At 45.9% G+C, this 26,432-nt stretch overlaps 1 protein-coding gene across 2 annotated transcripts in view; it reads left to right on the top strand.

The window, feature by feature from the left end:
- The window catches only part of APBA2 (amyloid beta precursor protein binding family A member 2), a 186,272-nt gene that overhangs the window by 102,896 nt on the left and 56,944 nt on the right, over positions 1–26,432 (top strand). For both annotated transcript variants that reach the window (XM_060005300.1, XM_060005301.1), the window contains exon 4: positions 20,153–21,143. In XM_060005300.1, coding sequence (XP_059861283.1) covers positions 20,193–21,143 — 951 coding nt within the window. In that variant the 5' untranslated portion in view covers positions 20,153–20,192. The remainder of the gene's footprint in view (positions 1–20,152; positions 21,144–26,432) is intronic.

Genomic DNA, 26,432 nt, shown 5'->3' with positions numbered 1-26,432 from the left:
CTCTTTGTTGCAGCACGCGGGCTTCTCTCTCTAGTTGTGGTACATGGGCTCAGTAGTTGCGGCATGCAGGCTTAGTTGCCCCGCAACATGTGCGATCTTAGTTCCCTGACCAAGGGTCAAACCCACGTCCCCTGCATTGGAAGGCGTATTCTTTTTTTTTTAACTTATTTTTTATTTTTATTTTTGGCTGCTTTGGGTCTTTGTTGCTGTGCATGGGCTTTCTCTGGTTGTGGTGAGCAAGGTCTACTCTTTGTTGCGGTGCACGGGCTTCTCGTTGCAGTGGCTTCTCTTGTTGCAGAGCATGGGCTCTAGATGCACGGGCTTCAGTAGTTTTGGCAGGCGGGCTCAGTAGTTGTGGCACGTGAGCTCTAGAGTGCAGGCTCCGTAGAGGTGCACAGGCTTAGTTGCTGTGCAGCGTGTGGGATCTTTCCGGACCAGGGCTCGAACCCATGTCCCCTGCATTGGCAGGCGGATTCTTAACCACTGCGCCACCAGGGAAACCCCAGAAGCTGAATTCTTAACCACTGGACCACCAGGAAAGTCCCATCACCTTTTATCAGTCTTGCTAGTGACTTACATATTTAATCCCCCCACTCAATAATCAACAATTGGGTGTGTTGATTTTTCTCTACTGTACATTTGTTTTCTGTTGTTTTTTTTCCCTGCCCTTATATTTCTTATTTCCTTCCTTTATCTTTATTTGGGTTTAATTTGCTGTTGTTTTCAAAGTACTTGAGAGTAAATGGATATCTAGATTATTTATTTTTCCAGCATTTCTTGTTTGCTAGTAAAGGAATTTAAGGTTGTAAATTTCCTTGTAAGCCTGCTTTAACAGTAATCTACTTTTAAAAAAAGTTGTGGTAAAAAACACATAACATTAAAATTTACCATCTTAACCATTTTTAAGTGTACAGTTCAACAGTATAAACTGTCTTCACATGTTGGGAAACTTATCTCTAGGACTTTTTCATCTTGCAGACCTGAAACTCTATACCCATTAAAAAATAGCTCCCCTTTTCCCCCTTATCCCAGCCACCGGCAACCACCATTCTTTCTGTTTCTATGAATTTGACTATTTTAGATGCCCCATATGAGTGGAATTGTACAGTATTTGTTCTTTAGTGATTAACTTATCTCACTTAGCATGATGTCCTCAAAGTTCATCCATATTGTAGCTTGGGTTAGAATTTCCTTCCTTTTTAAGGCTGAATAATATTCCGTTGTAAGGATATGACACGTTTTCTTTATCCATTTATCCATCGATGGACGTTTGGGTTGTTTCCCTTTTGGATATTGTGAATAGTCCAGCTATGAATATGAATGTGTAACACTATTTTTTGACATGTTGTATTTCCATTATTAACCAGTACAAAATGTTTTTGTTTGGTTTGGTTTCTTTTGCGGTACGTGGGCCTCCCACTGCTGCCGCCTCTCCCGTTGCGGAGCACAGGCTCCGGACGCACAGGCCCAGCGGGCATGGCCCACGGGCCTAGCCGCTCTGTGGCACGCGGGATCCTCCCAGACCGGGGTATGAACCCGTGCCCCCAGCATCGGCAGGCAGACTCTCAACCGCTGCGCCACCAGGGAAGCCCAGTACAAAATGTTTTTAATTTTTGTATTTATGTTCTTTTGTGTTCTATCTATTATGTTGTATATGTGGGTTATTTTGAAGTGGTTCATTTCCAAACGTCTGCATATTTTCTAATTATATTTTTGTTATTTATTTCTAGCGTAATTACACTGTAGTCAGAAACATATTCTTCGTGATTTTAACATTTTGAAATTTGTTTAGATTTGTTTTGGACTTGTCTACCATATGATTAATTTTGACAAAGTTTTCTATGTGCACTTGTGTGTAGTTCCTCAGTGCGGTAATTTTTCTCTGTTAATGAGGAAATTTTTGGTAACTATGGTGTTCAGACCTTCTAATTCCATTCTGAGTTTTGTCTGCTTCTTATAAATCATTTACTGAGAGAAGTGTGTTAAAAAAGTATCCCAGTGTGATTTCAGATTTGTCTTTTTGCGATTCGGTTTTTTTCTCCCCTTATAAAGTTTGAGAGTATATAACTAAGTACATATACACTTAGAATTGAAATTTACAATTTATTCCTAGCAGGTTGCCCTTTTTTATCATGAGTTCTTTCTTTTTTCCTTTAATAATGCCTCTTTTCCTAAAGCCTACTTTGTCTAAATAGTAATATAACTACACCAACTTTCTTTTTTTAAGTAAATTTTTTACTTTAGAATAGTTTTAGATTTACAGAGAAGTTGAAAAGATAGTAGGGAGAGTGCCCATATATCCTGCACTGACTTTGCCCTGTTGCTAACATCTTACATTCACACGGTACATTTGTAGCAAGTAATGAAACAGTATCAATACATTATTATTAACCACAGTCCAAATTTCATTCAAATTTTCTTAGTTTTTACTTAATGTCCTTTTTCTGTCCCAGGATTCCATTTAAGATACCACATTAAACTTAATCTTCACATGTCTTTAGGTGCTTTTAGAGTGTGGTAGCTTCTTAGACTTACCTTGTTTTTGATGATGTTGACAGTTGAGGAGTACCGATTTGGAACTTTGGAGATACTCTCCCATTGTCTTCCTGCGTCCAGTGTTGCCCATGAGAAGTGTGACGTCAATCCAATAATCTGGTTCTCGTTGCTTTGTGTGTAACCCCCACCCCTGCCTTCTGAAGCATGGAGGATTTTCTCTATCCTTGTTCTGAACGTTCACTGTGATGCGTGCAGCAGAACTGTTGGCTAGTCTCTAACAGGCATCCTCCCTACCTTCTCTTTTCCTTGCTGACAAGACCCCCAGTGCTGTGTGACTGCTTGGCCCTAGAGATAGAGGATGGGTGGTGTGCACCTGCCAGCTGATCCTACTCTCAGACTCCTCCAGTCACCCTTGCTTGCTTGGGGCCCTTCCATCCTGGAATCTGTCATTTTGGAACAACCTTGGAGTCTCACCCACTTTCCCCAGCTGTCCTTCCGCCTGGGGCTGTGGTTTCATTCTTCTATCTGAGTCTATCTGCCTTCCTGTTCAGTGATTTGTAAAGTTTCTGACCCACCAGAGTCACCCTTCTTTTCTTATCCAGCACAGTTTTATGATTACTGTCGAGGGGGCTCACCATATCTAAAAGGGATCCTTAGGGAAGTCATTTTTAAACTCTTGGGCACATAATGATCCGAGGTGCTTCATACAAAGATAGATTTCCAGGCCCACCTCTCAGCAGGTTCTGATCCAGGAATCTGTTTGAACCGTATTTTGAGAAATAGTGGTTTCATCATTACCTTGGGTTTCTGTCTATTTCTGAGTCATTTTCAGAAAAAGTGGCTTTAGTTGCTCTGGGAAGGTGGGGAACTCCAGAGGGCTTGAGATAGATGGAAAAGGCCTTGAGGTTTATACCCAAAAGCCAATAAATGGTTTTATTTTTATAATTGCGAGACCCATCCCCTAAATTACACAGTATGTGCTCCTTTAGATGCTCTGGTGAACTAGTCTTAGTATATGGGTGGCAAGAATTTCTGAGTACAGAAGATAGGGTGAGTACATGAATGTCTGAGGAAGATCCCAAGGCTGGTGTGAGGAAGGTCTGTCACTTGTAAGAAATATCTGAATGAGACCCTACTCCTTAGTTAGCAGGTATGAAGGACAGCTGAGCTTGGGACAGCATAGCTGCACAGAATTCTGCCATGCAGACTACATTATACCTAAATTCTGAATCCCAGGATGGCCAGGGGATCACCAGGGAAGGCTGTAGGCTGTACGTAGAATGGTATTTTTTTTTTTTTTTTTTGGCCGGTACGCGGGCTTCTCACTGCTGGGGCCCCTCCCGTCGTGGAGCACAGGCTCCGGACGTGCAGGCTCAGCGGCCATGGCTCACAGACCCAGCCGCTCCGCGGCATGTGGGATCATCCCGGACCTGGGCATGAACCCGTGTCCCCTGCATCGGCAGGCGGACTCTCAACCACTGTGCCACCAGGGAAGCCCCAGAACGCTATCTTAATACCGAGGAAAGGAAGTGGTGTTAGCAGGAGGAGACTGTGGGTAGAGGCCAAAGGTATGTGGTAAAGGGGACTTCTTTGAGAAGGGCCATTGAGAGTAAGAATGCCCAACTCTTGGCAGCAGGGGAATAGGTATCATCTCCATGAGAGAAGGAACTTTGTCTTGTTTGCCTCTGCCTCCCCAGTACCCGTGGTGGGTGTGTGTTGAAGGACCAGGGTAATATCTGTGCAGCTGTGATGGGTACATTTATGTGTCAGCTTGGCTAGGCTCTCGTGTCCAGTCGCTCGGTCAAACACCAGTCTAGATGTTGCTGTGAAGTTGTGTTTTACACGTGATTAACATTTAAATCACATGTAAGGCAGATGACCCTCCATGATGTGGGTGGGCCTCATCCAATGGCTTGAAGGTGTTTTGAGAAAAGACTGAAGTCGCCAGAGAGGAAGCAATTCTGCCTTCAGATCCAAGGCTGCCCCATCAGCTCCTGCCATAAGTCCCAGGCTGCCCTGCAAATTTCAGGCTTACCAGGATCCTGTGAACCAATCCCTTGAAATAAATCTCTCCGTCTACCTCCTCCTGGTTCTCATTTTCTGAAGGAGGCTGACTAAGGCAACAGTTTCCTCATCTGATCTGGTCACCGTCCACCTGGCTGTCTCACTGACTTCTGACTTGGGACAACCTCAGATTCAGGGACGAGCCATCTGTCTCTTCATCCCTTCATCTCCAAAGTCAGCCCTCACTGTCCAGACCAAATCTGCCATCGCATTAGTGGCACCGACTGGTCCTGTTCTGTCCTCCGGGCTCTGGCTTCAGATCCCGAGCCCCGAGGTCAGGGGCCCTGGGGTGGTAGCCTGCTCCACCCCGAGGTGGGCCTCGCGGAGAGAGTGGGCAACACCCACAGAGAGATGCCTGGCCACAGCATGGGCAGCGGGAACTCCGCAGCTGCCAGGACGAGATGGGGCCGTGAGGAGGTCCGACTCTGCTGATCACAGTGGGAGGGGCGTATTTCCATCTTTAGCCAAGCTGTCCTGCCCAGATATGGCCTTGAAATCCTCTTTTCTCTTTCATGTTCAGGAAGGACATGTGACTGGGGGCAGGGACCAGGGGGGCCTCGGCACAGCTGTGGTGACTGCATTTAGCTTCTCAGATCTGAAACCTGCGAATCTGTTTTACCGAGAAGTCCTGGCATTTTTATCCTTGATTCCAAAGATATGACCACTGGAGGGTGGGCAGGTGGCCTGGCGTCCCATCCAATGTGGTGTGAGAAGAGTGGCATCAGCCCCACCTGGGCACCTGTTAGAAAAGCACACCCTCAGCTCCACCCAGATCTCCTGACTCAGAAGCTCTGAGGGCGGGGCCCAGTGTTCTGAGCTTTAACAAGCCCTTGGGTGACTCCCGGTCTCTAAAGTGTGGGGACCACTGGGTGAAGGAGCTGTCGGATGCAAAGCTGGCCAGAGATGGCACGAGGGGACAAAAGAGCCAGGGCCTTGGGACTGAACACAGACAGACAGGGCCCTGAGTGGGACCCTAGAGCCCCCCGACCCAGGACAGCTCTGGGGTCTTTGTCCCCAGTTGGAGGCTGAGCCCAGAGGCTGCTGGCGACAACACCTCCCCCCACCTCACCCCACCCCAAAACTGGCGCTGGCTGCACCCTCTGCGGCAGGTGATGGACCAGGCGGCTGGAGAAGTGTCCGGGGTCCTCCCCAGAGCCGGCTCCGCCCCTCATCCCTGACTCACTCTGCACAGGGGGAGCCCCGCCCCCCGACTTCTCCATCACCTGGCAGCCCTGTCACCTGCCAGCCACACATTCTGCTTCGCCTCCCCCTCACAACTGCCAGCAGACAGCCTAGATATCTTTTTGAATTTTTATCTTGAAAAGCCACAGGCAGGGACCTAATTTGTAACTACCCACAGCCTCTCCCCTCCCCAGACTTTTCTAGGGTCACGAGGTGTTACTTAGGAGACAGGGCAGCCCAGGTCTCCTGTGGGGAGGATCAGAATCATTGTGCAGACGTCAGCCAAGAGTGGGGATGACACAGCTGAGCCCAAAGGTGGTGGGGGGCAGCTCTGGAGAAGCCTGGGGAGCTGCCCGTCAGTAGACCCCCAAAACTGGGGTATGGGTGGAGCTGGCTCTTCCCCAGCAAAGGACGAGGGCCCGCCCCACTTAGGGCTAGGGAGCCTGTGTGTGGGGAGTTTGGGGGTGCAGATACCCCAGGTGCCCTCCAGAGGAGAGGCGGCCCGGCAGGTGACTGCTGCATCTTCTTCTCTTTTGCAAACTCCCCCCACTGCCCACCCCACTCAATACCCCAGAGTTCCCTGCTTCCCACAGAGGAAACGTGTAAGAAAGTTACACATAAGTAGAGTTAAATTATTTAAAATGAGCCAGGAGAAGCTGGCTATTTAAAGAAATCCCGAGGGAGATCTTTTATTCAGAAGATCATCATGTGATGGAGTATCCTGCCGTCCTGCCGTTTTTCTCCACCTCGGGAGTTTTAATTCAGCATTTTGCGTTTCCTTTACACCCTTCCAGCAGCCATTGCTGGTGGATGTGCTGGCCCCCACCTCTGCAGAAAGTTACAGAATGTTCCAGGGGGCCGGCAGACAGCCTGGGAGAATTGCAGGAAGGATGGTGTGAATGAATGATTGTGTGACATTCAGGTTGGCCAGCGCCTGGGTGGTGCTTCCAGGGCGTTCGTTGGGACGGGGTGGGGGGCTCGCAGGAGAGGAGGGTCTACAGGTGTCCGTGTGTTCCACGAGGCGGGCAGGGAGAGACAGCTCTCCGGCCTGGCTGTTTCCGGCCAGAGTTTCCTGGGACTGGGGACAAATCAGTGCCAGAGCGAGGCGGACACTTGACTGTTCTTGTTAGAGGGGCCGTTCCCCTCCCCGCCCCCATGGACCCTGCCTCCTGCATCCTGAGCCAGGTCCACACTCCAGCTGCCACCTCTGGGTGAGCTGCTGGGGCTCTGCGCTCTGACGGTGCTGCTGGCGTGGTGACAGCTGGCTCTTGCTTTGGCAACAACCTCTGCCCCCCCAACCCTCGCCCTCCACTGTCTGAGTGAAGCACCCGCTCTCTGTTCTGGAGTTGGTGAACCGTGGCTTCTCAAAGAGCTGTTCCCTGGGCACGTCCCTCCCCAGCCCTCCTGGGAAACTCCCTTTTCTGGCCCCAAGTGGCCTCAGCCTCAGAGGGATACTTGAGAACTAATGGGATCCCGGCTGTGGAGGGGCCGAGGCCTGACACATCTGTTCCTACAGCAAAGCATGTGGTGACACCAAGTGGCCCCTCCATGAGGATGTAACATGACAAAGAGAGCCTGGCAGGGAAGTAGGAGAACTGGTCCCAGCCCTCATGCTGAATGGACACTTCTGAAATGAGCTGAGAGACAGAAATTCTCAGAAGAGAAATATAAACTAAAAAAAGAATACTATAGAAAATTTAGACCTGAAAATATAATATCTGAAATAAAAATTTCCCTAGATGGGGTCAAAAGCAAAATGACTATGACACAGGAGAGAATCAGTGAAATTTAAGCAGATCAATAGAAATTATCCTGAATAACAAAGAGAAATAATGACTCTAAGAAATGAGCAAAGCTTTGGGGACTTATAGAACATTATAAAATACTCCAACATTTATACCATTAGAATCCTTTAATGAAAGAAGAAAGAGCTTGTTACACAGAAATATTTGACAGTATCATGCCTGAAAACATCCCATTTTGGTGAAAGACATAAATTTACAGATTTAAGAACCTCAAAACTGCCAAGAGGATAGACCAAAAGAAAATCACACCTAGATATATCATAATCAAACTGCTGAAAACCAAAGATAAAGGAAGAGTCTTGAAAGCAGCTAAATTAAAAATGACACATTGAATATAGGAGAACAATGAGTTGAGTAGCTGTGGATTTCTCATTGGAAACCATGGAGGCCAGAGACAATGGAACATCTTTAACATTCTAAAAACAAAACAAAACAAAACTATCAACCACAAATTCTGAATTCAGTGAATAAATCCTTCAGGAATGAAGGTGAAATAAAGACATTCTCAGATGAAGGAAAACTAAAAGGATTTGTTGTCAGCAAACCTGTTTACATGAGTTGCTAAAGAAAGTTCTTTAGGATGAAGGGAAATGATACCAAAGGGACTGGGGAGTTCAGGAATGGAGGAAGAGCAACAGAAATGAAAAAGTATCTGAGTAATTATAATAGACTATTTTTCACCTCTAAAGTTCTTTAAAATACTTATGAGGGTTTTAAGCAAACATTATGACACTGAGGGTATGTGTGTGTTAATGTATATAGATATGATACATATGACAACTATATCATAAATCCTGTGGATAAAGGGACCTATATGGTTGTAAGACTCCTCCATTTTACTTGAAGTGGCAAAATGTTAACTCAAAGTAGAACATGAAAAGATATATATGTATTATATATATATATGTATATATATACATATACGCACAATATAATATATATATTAATCAATAGAGCAAGCATTAAAAAAGATACAAAGGATTATAGCCAAAAAGATAATAGATAAATGAAATACTAAAAAAAATTTAAACAATCCAAAAGTAGGCAGGAAGTGGGAAACAGAAAAACAAGAAACAAAGGAAACAAACAGAAAAATAATAAGAGTGGACCAAATCCAACCGTATCAATAAATACATTAAATATAAATGGCCTAAACACACCATTTAAAAATACACATTAATAGATTAGATTAAGAAACAAGACCTATCAGTATATGCTTTCTACAAGGAATCCACTTTAAGTATGATGACACAGAGATATTACAAATAAGAGGATGGAAAAAAGATATACCATTCAAATACTAAAGAAAGCTGGAGTGGTTATTTTAACACTGGAGAAATTCTACCTTAGAACAAGGAAATTTGCCAGGGATAAAGAGGACCACTACACATGATAAAAGGTTTTGTTCATCAAGAAGACATAAAAACCCTAAACCTGTATGCTGCTAGCAATAGAACTCCTCAGTACATAAAGCAAAAACTGATAGAACTAAATGGAGAAAAATGGTTAAATCCATAATTAGAGACTTCAACATTAACATCTCTATAGCTGATAGAACAAGTAGATAAAAAAGCAACAAAGATACAGAAAATCTGAGTAACACTATCAATGAATATGTCCTAGTGGGCAGTTATGAACACTCTACCTCACAACAGCAAAATACACATTCTTTTTCAAGTGCACATGGGGCCTTCACCAAGATAGACCATATTCTAGGCCAAAAACCAAACCTTAACAAATTGAAAATAATCAAAATCCTGCAAAGTATGTTCTTTGACCATAATGTAATTAAACTAGAAATTGCTGATAGGAAGATATTGGGGAACATCCCCAACTATTTAGAAATTAAACAGCATATTTCTGAACAATCCATGGGTCAAAGAAGAAGTCGCAAGGGAAATTAAATATTTTTAACGGAATGAAAATGAAAATATATTAAAATTTGTGGGATGCAGCCAAAGCAGTGCTTATAGAAAAGTATATAGCATTAAATGCTCATATTAGGAAAGAAGAAAGATCTCATCAATCTGGGCTTCCATCTTAAGAAATGGACCAATTTCTTGAAATAATTCCCAAAACTCATTCAAGAAGAATTGGAGAACCTGAATTTTTCTATTTCTATTACAGATGTGAAATTTGTGGTTAAAAAACCTTCCAAAAAAGAAAATCACAGGCCCAGATGGTTTCACTGCTGAATTCTCCGAAACATTTAAGAGAAAAATAATACCAATTCTGCACAGTCTTTTTCAGAGAATAGAAGAGGCAAGAATACTTCCATATTCACTTAATGAGGCCAGCGTTGCTCTCATATGAGGAGATAAAGATATTGCAAGTTAATTACAGGCCATATCCCTTATGAACATAGATGTAAACAAATTCTTAACAATGTATTAGCAAAGTTAATCCAGCATTGCCTAAGGACAGTACATTATGGCCAGGTGAGGATTTCCCAGGAATGCAAGGCTGCTTCAAAATTCAAGCTTCAGTCAACACGTTCCACCATGTTAACAGGGTAAAGAAGGAAAACCATGCAAGCCTCTTAACACGGGTGGAAGAAGCATTTGACAAAGTGCAATCCATTCATTATTTAAAAAAAAAAAAAAACCTCTTAGCACACAGGAATGGAAACATCTTCAACCTGAAAGAGGGTGTCTACAAAAAATTTACAGCTAAGATCATAGTAGTGGTAAAAGATTGTTTTCCACCCAAGATCAAGGACAAGGTAAGGTCTTGTGGCTCTCATCACTCCTGTTCAACACCATCCAGGACGTCCTAGCCAGTGTGCTAAGGCAAAGAAAAGAAATAAATGGCGTGTAGATTGCAAAGAAATACATAAAACCAACTCTTAATTGCAGACTACATCATCGTCTGCAAAATCCCTTGGCATCTACAAAAAGCTCCTAGAATTAATAAATGAATTTAGCAAGGTCAGTATACAACAATCAGTTATATTTCTGTATTATATCAATAAAGCAATTGTAAGAAAACATGAACATTTACAATGCACCAAAAAAAGAGAAAAGGAATATGTTTATATTTAACAAAACATGTATAAGATTTGTATGCTGAAAACTACAAATACTGATGAGAGAAATCAAAGAACACCTAAGGAAATGGAAAGATAGATCATGTTTCTGCTTTGGAAGGTTCAGTATCGTTAAGATGTTAATTCTCCCCAAATTGATGTATAGATTTGATGCACTCCCAACCAAATTCCCAGCAGGATTAAAAAAAAAAAAAGAAAAAAGGATATCAACGAGATGATTCTAGAATTTATATGGAAAGCCAAGGAAACTTGAATAGCTTAAACAATGGTTAGAGCCAGGGTGCAAACACACCCTGATTACATGCTGGAGAATTCTCCAGAAGATGAAAAATAAGGGAACTCCTTTGAGTGGTGTACTTTGAATCCTTAGGGATTGTATCAGTTTGCTAGGGCTGCTGTAACAAAGTACCACAAACTGGGTGGCATAAACTACAGGAATGCATCGTTTCACAGCTCTGGAGGCCAGAAGTCTGAGATAAGGTGTCAGCAGGGTTGGTTCCTTCTGGGGGTTGTGAGGGAGGGTCTGTCCTGTGTCTCTTCCCCAGCTTCTGGCATTGCCCATCTTTCCCTACCCTGTAGATTTCTGCCTTCCTCGTCACATGCGTTCTTTCTCCCTGTGTCTGTCTTCAAATTTCCCCTTTTTATAAGAACATCAGTCATATTGCGTTCGAGCCCACCCTAATGATCTTATCTTTGCTAGGTCTTCAATGACCCTACTTCCTCACAAGATCACATTCTGAGGTCCTGGGGGTTAAGGGATTCAACATATGAATTTGTGGGAGACACAAATCAGCCCATAAATAAAATGAGATTTATTTGAAATCTTCACAGTGATGTTTGCACTTGCAAGTGACTAGAAAAATATGAAATTAGCAGGACAGCCAGCAGAAATAAATCCACTTTTCCCTGGAGTCTTGTCTGCCTTCCCTGGAGGCTGTCTGTTTCCTTGTACCAGGATGGAGCTGGTAAAGGGCACTTGGCAATGTCCCTCTTAGCACAAGGCCTTGGCATGTGCAAAAGTTGGGCCCCTTCTCAAGCATGTTGAGAAAAAGGTCAGTGATGGTAATGTTTTGTTTAATTGCCTTCTTGTCTGGACCCTTGCTTTTTTCCTAAAGGCGACTGGGAACAGGGGCTGACTTTGGTTAAGTCACCACTATCTCCAGCTGTTCTCATGGGAGAGAATTAACTTATTACTATTAGGAGTAACTAATGAGAACAGCAAATGTCTGCCATCCCAGAAGTTCCTTGGGTGCCAAATTGCTATACGTTACAGCATGAACATGGGTGACAGGTGTAGATTACGTTGTGGGATGTTGAAAATACCAGCTCCTGGAGACTTGCTATTGGTAAAGGGCTGACAGCATTTAAAAATTGTATTTAAGGGACGGATCATTCCATTTTGTTCATTCTGAGAGTAGGCCATGGTGGGACAGATATCCTGGCATATCGAAAGCCCAGATGGAACAAATCATGCCCACCCATGCCCTGGGACTCTTTCAAGGGATGCTAAGACCCCCATCCTTCCTCTGAAGAAAAGCCCACTGACAGGTGTGGCTGCAGAGGGCTCACACTCCACGGCACTTGTCTTTTTATTTATTATTTGTCTGTAGAAATACCACACTCAGAAATGAAGAAAGGAGGGAAGTGAATAACAGTGTCCCATCACTCAAAGGCAACGCTTTGCTGGGATTTTAATGTATTTCTTCACAGTTTGTTCTGTGTTTATTTGGTTGTGAATAAATTATAACAGCACATTTTATACAATACACTCTTTGTAAATATTTTAATCACTGCATAATTGTCTTCCAGATGTGCTAATAACATTGGCTTAACTGGGATCGGCTCCTGGAGATTTGGTGTGTGCTCAGCATTTTTGCCGTTCTTACTGACATTTTGCAAAAAAGAAGCACACCCCTCTGTGACCCCAAGCTAGGTGGTATGGTCTTGTGTGACAGTGTTGGATGTCAACCTGGTTTCTGAAGACTAATTCATTAACTCTTGTAGAATTCTGAAGATTGGTTAATTTCAGAGCTCGTGGTTGTCTCTGACCTTGCAGCAAGATCCTTATTCAAGGTCTCCTGTCTGGGAGCTGGGAGCTCCTGTTTGAGCTCCTGTTTGAGCTGATTGTACAGGTGTACTCCAGGACTGTTTAAACCCATACTGTGTGTAGTCAAAGCAACTGTGTTATATTTGGAAGGAAAAAAAGAATATTATCTTTACAACATGGGAGACCCAACTGGGAACAAGACTGGGGGCAGCGACAGTTTGGCCGAGTCCATAGCTCATTTGTAAGATAGCGTTTTAACGCAGCCTGCGTTGTGGCCCCTGCATCACTATGTTTCACCTTGGTCTGCTGTCTTTCAGCTCTTCTAAGAGCTGGCTAATGCTGTTTCCTCTTACAGAAGAAAAATGTGGCTTAGAATAAGGACAGTGGAACCCTTTATTGTTGACAATGAGCCTTTATTTCCCACATCTCATGAGGATGTTCCAGGAGGAGAGTGGTGAGCACCGAGGCAGGGGCTGCATTTTTATTGATTCATGAGCCGTTCTAGAATTGAGTGTGCACACAGGGCCTCATTTCCTTGGACGCATAGCAGATAGTCATGCTTCTCCTGAACATTTGAATTGTTTTCCAGGTGGTCTTTTCTGAAGGATTTATCTTTAATATGATTAATCAGAAGCAGAGGACCTCCTGGGAATGTAAATTGGTGCAGCCACTATGGAAAACAGTATGGAGGGTCCTCAAAAAATTAAAAGTAGAGTTGCCGTATGATCCTGCAATCCCAATACCGCATATATATCCAGAGAAAACTCTAATTCGAAAAGATACATGCACCCCAATGTTCATAGCAGCACTGTTTACAACAGCCAAGACATGGAAGCAACCTAAGTGTCCATCAACAGAGGAATGGATAAAGAAGATGTGGTAGATATATACAGTGGAATATTACTCAGCCATAAAAAGGAATGAAATAGTGCCATTTGCAGCAACATGGTTGGACCTAGAGATGATCATACTAAGTGAAGTAAATAAATCAGAGAGAAAGGCAAATATCATATGACATCACTTATATGTGGAATCTAAAATATGACACAAATGAACTTATCCACAAAACAGAAACAGACTCACAGACATAGAGAACAGACTTGTGGTTGCCAAGAGAGAGGGGGCGTGGGGGAGAGATGGATTGGGAGTTTGGGATTAACAGAGGTAAACCATTATATATAGGATGGATAAACAACAAGGTCCTACAGTATAGCACAGGGAGCTATATTCAATATCCTGTGATAAACCATAATGGAAAAGAATATAAAAAAGAATGTGTATATGTGTATAATGAGTCACTTTGCTGTACACCAGAAATTAACACATTATAAATCAAATATACTTCAATAAAATTTAAAAAGAAGTATATATAAAGAAGCAGAGTTCCTCAATATGTTTGCCGACACCCCCCCCCCCCTCCACTGTCGGGGTGGTGAATGCTCTTCTGGCCACACCCCTCCTGGGCCTTTTCTGAGGACCTGGACCTTGGATTGAAAAAAAAGTTTTAAAGGGTCCTGGGTAAAAGGCCTGGAGTGAGGAAAATGGTGTAGAGCATATCCTTAGGGAAACATCAAGACATTATTTATTATACAGAAATAAAACACAGTTTGTGTGTTCAATAGGGGAAGAGTTAGATAATGTCCATTGGGCCAGGAAATATCATGTAGCCATTAAATAATACTTCATAGAGAGTTTCTACTGCATTCTCTCCCTTCAAATGTCATTTAAAATGTTCCTCAACTCCCTGTATGTAGTAGGAAAAAAAAGTGTTCATGGAAGTGAGGCCAGTGTGGGTTACTCTCTTATTTAACCCACTTCAAGCCCCGCAGGCAGGGCCATCATTTCCAGTTTCCCAGGAGGGGAAGGCCATTCATCCATTAAATATCTTGCCAAAGGCCTGACAGTGAGTGGAGGTCTGAATTTAAACAAGGACTTTCTGTCTTCATCTTTAATAGGAGGCTCTTTCTCTTACACCCAAAGTGCCCCTGTAGGTTTGATGTAATTCTGCAGACCCTTCAAAGACGCGCCTGCCCTCCCGGGAGGCCACCAGGTCCTTCCATTTGTATCCACGGAAGACAGAACTGTTTGCACCATCAAACTCTGGAAAAGCCAACAACAGCCTTGTATTTAATGGGGAAAACTTTTCAAAAACTAGATCATTCACAGGGACCTGCTAAGCCCTATTGGAGGCTGAGGCAAAAAGAAAAAAGTCAGTCATACTGATCTTTATTTAAAATTTTGATATTTTGTTCACTGTGGATTTTTTTCCATTAAATTTTGATTTTTTTTTAAGTATTCCATTAAAGTATCTGTTTTGATTCCTGAGTTTTTTTGGCGCCCTGTTAAATTTTGCACCCGAGGTGAGTGCCATGCCTGCCTTACCCTGGACCAGCCCTGGTTAAAAAGTAAAGGCATTTTCATTACAATTGGGAATAAGTCAGGGGTGCCTCAGCCCCACTGTCATGTAACTGTGGAAGGGCAGTACAGCCAGACAAAATGCTGGAAAAGAATAAAATTATCAACTAAAACTATTGGAATTTAAAAATGGGCTTATAATACAAAAGCAGTAGGGATTTTTTTCCTATGTACCAACAATAGTCAGATATATATGATAGGAGAGAATATCCATTCCCCATGGCTACAAAAACTAATACGTCTTAGAATCAGCTTCCTCTGACATGTCTACAGCTATGAAGAAACCCACAGTGCTGTTGACATTTAAGACTTGAATAAATGGGGAGATATTTCTTGAGTGAAAAGACTCAATGTTGTGTGTATAAAATTTCATCATTGTTGGGCAGTAGAAAATAGAGTGGGAGATGATTTTGCAGCGAGCTGGCAGCAGTGGCTTGGCCACCTGGATTTTTTTGTTGAGGCGAGAAAAGGAAGGATCCTCTATTTTTTAAGAGTGGACAGAGGTGGGTTGTCCTCGGCCAAATCTGCTTGCTTCAGGGGACAACGTGCATTCCACCTGGAGCCAGAGGAAATGTGTTCTCTCTGACATTGCCTGGGCCTGTGAGCTGCACCCCATCCCCAGCTGCAAGGAGTGCAGATTTCCCATTAGGGGGGGCAAACATCTCACCTTGAAGCAGGCAAATCTGGCCACTATCTGGAACCCTTTATTATCTTGAAATATTTAGCCCATCTGAAAAGCATACATGCAGAAGGTAGGGAGCAGCTTAGTTTCCTCCCAAACGATCGCCCCAGTGGTTTTCAAATTTTGTACACATTAAAAACCTGGATGCCGGATCACGGCTCTACCAATGAACTTGGAATGTCAGGCGTGAGTACCCGTAAAATTCCCCAGGTGGTTCCAGTGTGCAGCCCAAGTATCCCAATACCCCTCACCAAATAGACTATTCTTTTCCACATGCCTTAGGGTGACCAGCCATCCTGGTTTTAGCACTGAAAGTGCTGTGTCCTCGGAAACTGTGTTCAGTCCCAGAAAACCGGGATGGCTGGTCACCCTACATGGCAGAGACTACATTCCTACCTGAACGTATGTCTGTTTCTGGACTTTCTCATCTGTACCATCTCTGTCTGTCCAGCAACACTACCATGCCATTTTAATTACCATGACTTTAGAGTATAGTTAAATGCTTGATAAGGCAAATTCTCCTCACAGTCTCATGTTTTAGATCTTTCCCAGCTATTTTCACAAATTTGTTCTTCTAAATGAACATAAGAATTACTAGGTCAAGGTCTCCCCAGTATTCCACTGAGATTTTGGCTGGGACAGCCTTAAATTATAGATTACTTTGGACAAAACTCCAATTGGAAAAGATACATGCACCCCTATGTTCATAGCAGCACTGTGCACAATAGCCAAGACATGAAAACAACCTAAATGTCCATTGACAGAGGAATAGATAAAGAAGGTGTGGTACATATATACAATGGAATATTACTCAGCCATTAAAAAACAATGAAATAATGCCATTTGCAGCAACATGGATGGACATAGATATTATCATACTAAGTGAAGTAAGTCAGAAAGAGAAAGACAAATACCATATGATATCACATATGTGGAATCTAAAATATGACACAAATGAACTTACCTATGAAACAAAAACAGACTCACGGACATAGAGAACAGACTTGTGGTTGCCAAGGGGGAGAGGGGGTGGGGGAGGGATGGATTGGGAGTTTGGGATTAACAGATGCAAACCATTATATATAGAATGGATAAACAAGGTCTGCTGTTGAGTGTAGCACAGGGAACTATAGTTGATATCCTGTGATGAACCATAATGGAAAAGAAAATGATAAAGAATGTGTGTGAGTGTGTGTGTGTGTATATATATATATATATATATATACACACACACACACACACACACACACACACATATATACATATATATGTATAAAACTGAATCACTTTGCTGTATAACAAAGATAAACACAACATTGTAACTCAACTGTACTTCAATAAAATAAATTTAATAATTATAGGTTACTTGCGTTACATTAATAGGATCAGGATCTGCTCTATGTTACCATATACTTTAGTCCTTGAGTCTTACATTGGCCAGTAGGGTGTTGTATATAGGTGTGGGCATACACATCTAGGTGTGCGTAAGATGTTGTCCCCCCCAGATGACATAGAATTCAAAGTTAAGATAGTAAGAGATACTGTGTACCTTGGTTTATCCTTTGACAAGGATGTGAATACCTGCAGTGTGCGTGGCCTGGTGTCAGACCCTGGGGAGCTACAGAGACGCTACAGAGATGGTGCCCTGCCCTCTGCAAAGAAAAGGGACCCGTGTGCTCCTGTGCAAGTAACCACTAGCCCCATTGGCCCTCCACCATCCTGGTTTCCAAGGCATAGGGATCTGGTCACACCTTAGCCAGCACATTCCATACACACTTTAGGGACCATTTTGAGGAAGGCTTTTCCTGGAGATTGTATCCAAAAGAGTGTTTGCCAAGTGCCTTGTATCATTCCTACAGCAGGTGGCACATCTGTTGCGGTTGGCTGTACTTTGTGGGAAATCTGCTGTACAACAGTGCTTGGTACTCTTGGTACATCCTCTCTGATCAACTGTATTTTAGGGAACACTGGACACCTTGCTCTCTACCAGGAACAGATCTCTGGAATGGGCCCGTCAGTTTCAGGGTTTGGGGATGGGGTGACTTGGGAGGACGCTCAGACCCTGCAGGGTCCATCTCAGTGACGGTTGTCCTGGTGTGGGACCACTTTCAGGAGTGTGGGCTGCTCTGGGGAAGTGATGTGGATCTTTTAGTGTCTAGCGATGCTGTGGAGACACGGCCACTTGTGAGCCTCTCACTTCCCTAGAGGACGGGAAGGGTGTTTCCATTGGTCTCCATTCCTCCAGCCGCCTGTCCCCCAGTGTCTCCCGAAGGGGCTGAAAGAGAAATCTTGTGTCACGTGCCTGCTGAAAATTGCCCAATGATGCTGCATGGTTTGTGGGATAAAATGCAGGGTCCTGGGCGGTGGGGTACAGGACCCTCCCAGTTTGGGCTTTGCGGTGCCTGGTGGTGCCGTGACCCACATCCCGTAAGCAGCAGCCGCGTCCTGGGTGTCCCCCTTCTCCTGGTGGTCCTCCCTCTGGAGTCCCCCCTTCCTGGGCCCCCACCCCATCGAGCCGTGAGGCTCAGGCTTACATCCCGTGTCTCTCTGTGGCACTCGGCCTGGATGGCTCCTGGCAAATCTGGTCAGTGCTGTCGTTTGGAGTAAGGAGGAAGCAGAGGCTTGTGTGTGCCGGGGAGTGGGGGATGAGCTCGAGGAGGGGGGCGGACTTGAGATGGGCTTCGAGGGGCAGCGGATTTCAACTTGAAAGGGGTAGGGCACCTCCTCATTGGCTTCATCATGTCTTTGGAATGAAAGCTTCTCTTTTTCTTTTTGAGAGCAAATAACCTGATCTTATGACCATTTGTCTTGGTCCCTTGGGCTTCTCAATCAGTGAGCATCTTCACAAAGTCATGAGTGAGACGGCTGACAGGCACATGAAAAGATGCTCAACATTGCTAATTATTAGAGAAATGCAAACCAAAACCACAGTGAGGTACCACCTGGCACCAGTCAGAATGGCCATCATTAAAAAGTCTACAAACAGTAAATGCTGGAAAGGGTATGGAGAAAAGGGAACCGTGTTTCACTCTTGGTGGGAATGTAAATTGGTGCAGCCACTATGGAGAACAGTATGGAGGTTCCTTAAAAAACTAAAAATAGAATTACCATATGACTCAGCAATCCCACTACTGGGCATATACCCTGAGAAAACCATAATTCAAAAAGACACATGCACCCCAGTGTTCATTGCAGCACTATTTACAATAGCCAGGTCACGGAAGCAACCCAAATGCCCATCGACAGACGAATGGATAAAGAAGATGTGGTACATATATACAATGGAACATTACTCAGCCATAAGAAAGAATGAAATAATGCCATTTGCAGCAACATGGATGGACCTAGAGATAATCATACCAGGTGAAGTAAGTCAGAGAAAGACAAATATGATATCACTTATATGTGGTATCTAAAAAAAATGGTATAAATGAACTTATTTACAAAACGAAAACATACAAACAGACATAGAAAAGAAACTAATGATTATCAAAGGGGAAAGGGTGGGGGAGGGATAAATTAGGAGTTTGGGATTAAAAGATACACACTAGGGCTTCCCTGGTGGTGCGGTGGTTGAGAGTCCGCCTGCCGATGCAGGGGACATGAGTTCATGCCCCGGTCCGGGAAGATCCCACGTGCCGTGGGGTGGCTGGGCCCGTGGGCCGTGGCCGCTGGCTCCGCAACGGGAGAGGCCACGACGGTGAGAGACCCGTGTACCGCAAAGAAAAAAAAAAAGATACATACTACTTTATATAAAATAGGTAAACAGCAAGGATCTAATCTATAGTTCAGGAGACTATATTCAATATCTTGTAATAACCTGTTGTGGAAAAGACTTTGAAAAAGAATATATATATAAAACTGAATCGGGCTTCCCTAGTGGCGCAGTGGTTGAGAGTCCGCCTGCCGATGCAGGAGACGCGGGTTCGTGCCCCGGTCCGGGAGGATCCCACATGCTGCGGAGCGGCTGGGCCCGTGAGCCATGGCCGCTGAGCCTGCGGTCCGGAGCCTGTGCTCTGCAACGGGAGAGGCCACAGCAGTGAGAGGCCCGCGTACAGCAAAAAAAAAAAAAAAAACAAAACTGACTCACTGTGCTGTACACCTAAGAGTAACACAATGTTGTAAATCCACTATACTTCAAATAAAAAGAAAAAAAGGAGAGGGAAGTCTCGAATGAGCGGGGAGTTGGGGGGAAAGCAGCAGGCGTCCTGGGGGTCGTTGGGGCCTCCTCCTCCAGCCCCGGTTTCCTCCTCTCTCTTTGGCAGGTGTGTGCGCCGGTCCTGACACACCAGTCAGCTGGGGTGGGGGCGTCACGTCATTTGAACAGACTCGCGTTACATCGCTCTGGTGTAAACCATGCTGGCGGGGCGTGCTTCTCGGGCTCTGACTGTCCTGTCCCCTCTTCCTCCCCACAGTGGCTGCCCGTTGGTGACAATGGCCGCGTGACTGCCCGCCATGGCCCACCGGAAGCGTCCGAACACGGCGAGCAGCATGCTGGACCACAGGGCGAGGCCGGGCCCGGAGCCCGAGAGCGAGGATGCTGAGCTGCCCCTGGAGGAGTACGTGCCCAAGGGCCTGGAGCTGGCGGCCCTGCGGCCCGAGAGCCCTGTGCCTGCCGAGCAGGGCGGCCACGACCACAGCCCCGACGGGGACTCCAGCTCCGACTACGTGAACAACACCTCCGAGGAGGAGGACTATGACGAGGGCCTCCCCGAGGAAGAGGAGGGCATCACCTACTATATCCGCTACTGCCCCGAGGATGACAGCTACCTGCAGGGCATGGACTGCAACGGGGACGGCTACCTGGCCCACGACGCGCACCACCTGGAGACGGACGAGTGCCAGGAGGCGGTGGAGGAGTGGACGGATCCGGCGGGCCCGCAACCGCACGGCCACGGGGACCAGGACAGCCCCGGCTACCGAGACGGCCACCTCCCCACCCCAGAGGTTGAGGCCTCTATGCTGGAGGCCCAGGACCAGGAAGAGGGCGTCCACTACTGTCCCGGCGAAGAGGCCTACCAGGACTACTACCCCACTGAGGCCAACGGAAACGAGGGCAGCGCATCCCCCTACCGCCCGAGGCGCGGGGACGGGGACCTGGAGGACCAGGAAGAGGACATCGACCAGATCGTGGCCGAGATCAAGATGAGCTTGAGCACGAGCAGCATCGCCGGTGCCGGCGAGGCCAGCCCTGAGCACGCGCCGCTGCGGGCACCCGAGCCGGGGCCCGGGGGCCCCTCGGAGGCCTGCCCGCCTGCCGAGGCCCGCCGCGGCCCCAGCAGACACGAGGGCCGGCCCAAGTCCCTGAACCTGCCTCCCGAGGCCAAGCACCCCGCAGACCCCCAGAGAAGCTTCAAGACCAAGACCAGGACCCCCGAGGAGAGGCCGAAGTGGCCCCAAGAGCAGGTAGGACCCTGGCTGTCCCCAGGGAAGGGGATGGAGGGGCCCGGAGAGCAAAGGTGCTGCTGTAACCTGTAGATCAGAATGTGTGCCTAGCTCTCCATCCCCTCAGTTATGTGTGGATGGCCCAGCCACTCCTGTTCACCCATCAGGGGCCTTAGTTAAATGTCAAGAAAATCTGGTGGAAGGCTGACTGGCAACCAGGGCTCCCAGGAGACACCCCAGCCCACCCAGAAGAGGTTGGGTCTTAGTGTGCCTGCCCTGGATCTGCTCACGTGGGGGTGGTCCCTGTGACGGTTGCCCCTCACCAGGGGGTTTCTTCAGGCTGGCCGGACTTCGGCAAGGATGCGGGGCTACTGGCGAGCGCAGGCAGCTGCGGCCGGTGGTTGGGGGCAGCCTAGCGTCGAGGGGCAGCGACCTGAGTGCATTTCACTGGGGATGGTTTTATTGGGTGACACTTCTCTGAAAGCCTGGGGGCCTTGGCCTGATGGGCGATTAGCTGTAAAAAACGGTTTTGCAAATGATTATTTGAAGGTTTGACAATGTTTTGGAGAAGAGATGTATGCTAATGAGGCCAGTGGGTTTAAGCGTAACTATTTTCTTTTAATTATAGCAAAGTGAGTGTGTATTCTAATGAACACTCTTGACAAGCTGCCTTTCAAAAAAACTTACGTGTATATAAAAAGATGTGAATATTAGACGCATGTAAAGGAACTTCTGTTTAGCTAAATCTGTGGACAAATGAGAACGAACTGCTTTCATATTTTTTAAAGGCTTCATTAATATTATTTTTTTCCCAGAAGAGTTCATGCATTTGAAAAGTATAGATAGTGAGAGCTCGTGTTTGGGTAACAAGTCCTATTGACTCACTGTAGGTTTCTGGAACTTCCCTTTGATACTTTTTTAAAGATCGTTAAGCATAAATTGACTTCACTTTCGGGGTGTTCCTGTCATTTGAGGCCATTCTGTGTGTGCTGGGGGCTCTGGGGTATAAAGAAACTGCTGTGCGCTAGTGGATGTGGAGGGTGCCCCCCAACAATAGCGGCGGCTCTGGGGTCAAGGTCTGGGCTTTAGGGAACAGTACTGCTGTCCTGCAGTCCTGGCAGGGCTGGACTCACCACCCAGTAGCGGCGATGGTGCCGCAGGTCAATGTGGACCACGCAAGGCAGATGACGTGCTGAGCTCACCAGGACAAGTGATGCCCGGACAAAGTTCTAGTCGAGAGAAATGATCTCTAGGGCATATGGTGGGGAGTGCACGAGACCTGATGTTGGGCTTTACTTAAACCACATGCCAGTTTGAGTGAAAATGCAGCCCTTTGGGTTGGAGGGCTGGAGGTGGATGAGGGTGGAGGTGGGGGCCCAGAGGAGGTCTGTTCTTCAGACGTGGCATTGAGTGGAAGGGCAGGTACCTTTTCTCCCCAAATAGAGTGTTTCCTTGAAACAAATGCTCTCTTCCAAGACCCCGGAAAGGCTCATTTATGCTGGTTTATTATTGCCTAGCTTTTCTGGCTTTATTCACTCATTCATTCACAAGTTAATTCCATCAAGGGGAGAGGCTGGCGATTCCCAGCTCAGGGCGGACAAGGGCCCCCGAAGAAACTGGCCTCCTCTTGAGGGCTCTGCCCTGGCTGGGTCATCATGTCTTGTAGACCCGAATGGCCCATCCAGATGAAGAACACTTTGAAATTTGATCAAGTTGAGCCGCTGGTGACAGGAACCGTCTTGAAAGCAAGATGTGTGTGCGTGTGTGTATGTGTGTGTGTGTGTGTGTGTGTCTATGTGTGTGTGTCTGTGTGTGTGTGTATGTGTGTCTGTGTGTAAAGAAGGAAGTTCCCTGGGAATTTTGGCAATTCCTTGCTTCAGACCACAGCCTGCCTTTCTAAAAGGAACCCCCTTCTACCCTGGGAATATCCAGGCCGTGTGGCCAGCAAAGTCCTGGCCCCCAACAGGTGCACAGGGTGCTCCTGGGTCCCACGCCAGCCCCCCCAGTACTGTGCACACAGTGAAGGCTGTGGTGGAAATCACCTGAGGGAGAAATGGACAGCATCAGCCATCTAGGTGCCTAGACTGTTGGTTTGTAAAGCATGGTCCACGGCCCAGCACCACCGGCGGCGAGGACTGCCAGTGCCAAGCCTGCATTTTGTTTTGTTTTTTTAATTAGTTTTTATTGGAGTATAGTTGATTTACAATGTTGTGTTAGTTTCTGATGTACAGCAAAGTGAATCAGTTATACATATACATATATCCACTGATTTTTACATTATTTTCCCATATCGGTCATTACAGAGTATTGAGTAGAGTTCCCTGTGCTATACAGTAGGTCCTTATTAGTTAAGGCTGCATTTTAGCAAGATGCCACATGCAGTTTGAGAAGCAATTCTTGGAGGACTCCTGTTGGAGGAGAAGTACATAGATAGCATCCCTCCTTTCTTCCCCTCATTTCAAAGCTCGAAAAGTTATGTCGTGGGTGCTTCTAAGAGTGCTGAATAGCACTTCACTCAGTCGCTGTATGGACAACAATATTACAATAGAATTAGAAAGGGGACTGTGGTTCCCACCTTCTCAGACTCTGGCACTGAGCATAAACAATGTCTCTAGCTGCCATCGTGGTCCCACGTGTGCTTCTGCCATCCTGCTTTTAAAATCTGACATGTTGTAAATGTCGCTCCGTGTTGTCCTATCATTTTCATGATCCTTTTTGCCAACCTTTGAAGTTCAGGCAATGGGCCATCTAATTGATTTGTCCGTACATATCCTGCCATGGAGTGTGCAGGTTGCGGATGGCATTTTCTTTTATATGCGAGACTATACAGACCTCTTTGTATGAGGGAGGCAGGTTTTCCTCCTTTGGATTTATTACTTGAGGATAAATTCCCAGGCTATGCATGAATGCTGACCCCATGATCCTCTTTTCTGATACTTTATTTTTCTTCTATGAATGATTGGTGCCTTTTATCTTTTGGGGTCTCGATGCTTTTCCATTTCCTAGCAGCACTTTACGCGTGCACCACAGATGTTACTTTTTGCTGCAGATGTTTTTCTTTAGCCTCTTTTTTTTTTGAAAAGGCTCCAGTTTGCAGTTAGAGCTGCCCCCATGCTGCTCTGAGGAGACTGAGAGGTCTGAACAGGGGCACGCAGGTCTGGAGAACCTGAAGGAGGTGGACTTGGCGTTGCGGGAAGCTAGGGTGTGATCGTGGGGAACAGAGGAGACCCGCATGTGAGTGTTTTTACAGGAAAAAAGTTTTTTCAAATCAATGAAAGTTTATTGAGGACATTTTGGAAAATAGAGGCAAAAAATATTTTGCCCTGTGACATTGTAGAATTCCAGCATCGAGTTTTCATTTTGTAGTAGCCTACATGGGGAAAGAATCTGAAAAGGAATATATCTATAACTCAAGTGACTTTGCTGTACACCTGAAATAACACAACATGGTAAATCAACTATACTTCAATAAAAAATAAATTAATGAAACAACAAAACAGGGCTTCCCTGGTGGTGCAGTGGTTGAGAGTCTGCCTGCCGATGCAGGGGACACGGGTTCGTGCCCCGGTCCGGGAAGATCCCACATGCCACGGAGCGGCTGGGCCCGTGAGCCGTGGCCGCTGAGCCTGCGCGTCCAGAGCCCGTGCTCCGCAATGGGAGAGGCCACAACAGTGAGAGGTCCGCGTACCGAAAAAAAAAAAAAAAAGTTTTCAAATCAAAGAGACAAATTGCCTCTCAGGATTTCCCCGAAGCATCCGCTTAGAGGTGTTCTGTAAACAAGGTGTGCCTCATCCTTATTTTTCATGGATTCGGTATTTGTGAATTTGCCTGCTCACTAGAGTTTATCTGTAACCTTAAAAACCTATACCCATGGCACTTATGCAGTCCTTTTCGGACACGCACAGACAGGCAAAAAAATTGAGTCATTCAACACGCCAGTTCCCAGCTAAGTTTGAACAAGGAGATGCCCTGCCCTCTTTCAGCTCATACTATGAAAAAGTGTCCTTTTTGTGGTCCTTTTAGTGCCGTGTCTTTTGCATTTGTGTGCTTGTTACTGGTGATAGAATGACCCCCAAGTGCAGTGCTGAAGTGCTGTCTAGTGTTCCTAAGCGCAAGAAGGCTGAGACGTGCCTTTTGGAGAAAAACACGTGTGTTGGGTGTTTCATTCAGGTGTGAATGACAGAGCTGTTGGCCGTGAGTTCAGTGTTCACAAGTAACAACATGGTACATTCAGAAAAAGGAAGAAGAATTTGCCGATCTGTACCTGGGGCTGCTCCACGGAGTGCTGGAGTAACATCTACAGTGTGTGAGGGAGTGATGGAAAAGTGGCTAACTTTGTGGATTTGTGAGATGACCACCCATTCAAAAACATCTTGTTATAGGGCTGAAACCCTAACTCTGACCCTAGCCGATGAAATTGACAGTCTTGTTATCCCGGGTCAGGAAAATGTGAAACTCTTCTCAGCTAGTGTTTTATTATATATACTGGATGTAATTAATTATTTATGAGTAATACATGGTAAATAAGGTGTCTTTAAATAGAAACATACATAGAACAAGGTCATGTATGGATCGGTTGATGAAATGTGGGGACCAGAGGCTCAGGGGAAGCTCACCCTGTATTTCCTCTGGGAACGGTGGTCCAGGATCCCCTCCTTCAGGGTTCATGGCAACTTTATTGAACATCACAGCCACGAACAAGGAGAGCTGACCGTATCGGGTTGGCAGATGACTTTGAGAAACGCTGCTGCAAAGCCTTCCCCTTCCTAGAGATCCCCTCCGTGCTCACATGGGTGCTGCCTTCATCCCAGACTCCCAGCGACGAGGACACCGCAGCCCTGCTCCACTCGCCTCTCCCGAACACTCTGGAGCCTCGAGCCCTTTTCTCTCCCCACAGGAATACACCAACCAAAGATGCACATCCTCGGGGCAGAGGGCCAGACCATGTGACATCCCAAGACCTGTCCCCGTATGGCTCAGTCCCAGGATGGTCACCATCAACCCACAGTGGTGGGAAAGCTGTCACCTCTGTCACCTGTGGGACCCGTGGCTTCTGAGGATTTAATGTTTCTTGTTTTGCCACTTGTGGAGAACCCTGGGTGACGGTGGAGGTGACGCCGGTGTGGGTAGTGACGGCCAGCACCGTGCTAGGGCTTTATGTATATGATCTCAGTGAATCTTAGAGCAACTGGAAGAGGTAGGGACTAGGGTTATTCCCATTTTACAGACGAGGCCTTTGAGACCTGTGTGGGGTCAGTGCCGCATCCATGGTTACACAGTGTGAGGCCGGAACAGTTTGTTAGGGCAAGT

This window comes from Delphinus delphis, chromosome 2, assembly GCF_949987515.2.
Source record: "Delphinus delphis chromosome 2, mDelDel1.2, whole genome shotgun sequence".
NCBI classification, from domain to species: Eukaryota; Metazoa; Chordata; class Mammalia; order Artiodactyla; family Delphinidae; genus Delphinus; species Delphinus delphis.
The sequence above is the reverse complement of the archived record's forward strand: the minus strand, read 5'-3'. Positions and strand labels throughout refer to the sequence as shown.